Genomic DNA, 1,153 nt, shown 5'->3' on the forward strand with positions numbered 1-1,153 from the left:
ATGAATCAAGATGCTATGACCCAAAAAAATAGATTGACAGACGACCGTTGATATTTGATTGGCCGAATTTAGGTGTTCAGGCTGACGTAGAACTAACTGGCCTGCAGAAGATAACGGAAAAAAACAGATTTTAGACAGGATAGAAGTTTTCTAACTTTTGGGACAGTATGGTGTGACAAAGACTACATTGATATTCATGTTTAAGCCAGAATGATTTGACATTTAAATATGACTTTCGTACAACTTTAAATGCTGAGACGTTTGAAAGTCAGCTCAAGTTTAAAACCAAAGACTCACATATTTCGCATCTACATAACTAATCAAAACCACAAAATGCTCTGATCTTTCTAAAGAGCTGAGGATCTGTTACACAGACGCATCGTAGTCATTACCTCTTGTCTGAAAGCCTTCCTGTATCCTGTCATGGACGTAGGGGCGAAGGCTCTACCAGGAACACAGCTCACCACCACAGGCAACCCTCCAGCACACGTCTCATTGTGCTTTCTGGATATTAGCTGACCCAGTTTACAGCTGGACAGGTGGGCCTCACTGCCAGTGCAGTTCACAGAGAAATCCCAGTAGGTTGGCTTCTTCCTGCGTGCGAACATCCTGGAAAAATGGAGGAAAAGAATTAAAGTAAGACTGTGTGAACCTATTCCTATGGCCTCAGATGAAAGGTAGCTAAGGGTTGGTGGTAGGGGCGTCAATCAGTTTCCAAATGTTCGATCAGAGTTGATTGTGCTGCTTGACTCTGACATTTTCTTTTTTACTTTAGTTTCTCCATTTGTGGATCAGAGTTGATATTTTCTTCTGGTCTTAAATGCCGTTAAACTGGAAGGATTTTTACTCATATTTTTTCCCTTTTGGATACTTATTATGATGCAGAATCACAGCAACCATGGAAAGTAGATTTATTACACCTGGAAGCAACTAATTAACAGAGTAGTCAGCAGCACAGGAAACACCACAGGGGACGGTACTCTCTCCATTTCTTTTTCCTCTGTTCTCCTCTGACTTCCAGGACCAGACAGAGTCCTGTCATCTAGACGAATACAGGGATGACTCTGCGGTCATTGAAAGCATCAAACATGGAGCAGAAGCTGAGGACAGAGAGCTGGTGAAGTGCTTTGTGGCATAGTGTCGAAACAATCAT

The 1,153-nt window shown here is 42.1% G+C and overlaps 1 protein-coding gene across 1 annotated transcript in view; it reads right to left on the minus strand.

Moving 5' to 3' along the window:
• LOC107099395 (lysyl oxidase homolog 2B-like) overlaps positions 1-608 on the minus strand; it is a 4,138-nt gene extending 3,530 nt beyond the window's left edge. Inside the window, exon 1 of the mRNA XM_015397490.1 lies at positions 393-608. Coding sequence (XP_015252976.1) covers positions 393-608 — 216 coding nt within the window. The remainder of the gene's footprint in view (positions 1-392) is intronic.
• Between the last annotated feature and the right edge of the window lie 545 nt (positions 609-1,153).

Source organism: Cyprinodon variegatus, unplaced genomic scaffold, assembly GCF_000732505.1.
Source record: "Cyprinodon variegatus isolate N-32 unplaced genomic scaffold, C_variegatus-1.0 Scaffold866, whole genome shotgun sequence".
NCBI classification, from domain to species: domain Eukaryota; kingdom Metazoa; phylum Chordata; class Actinopteri; order Cyprinodontiformes; family Cyprinodontidae; genus Cyprinodon; species Cyprinodon variegatus.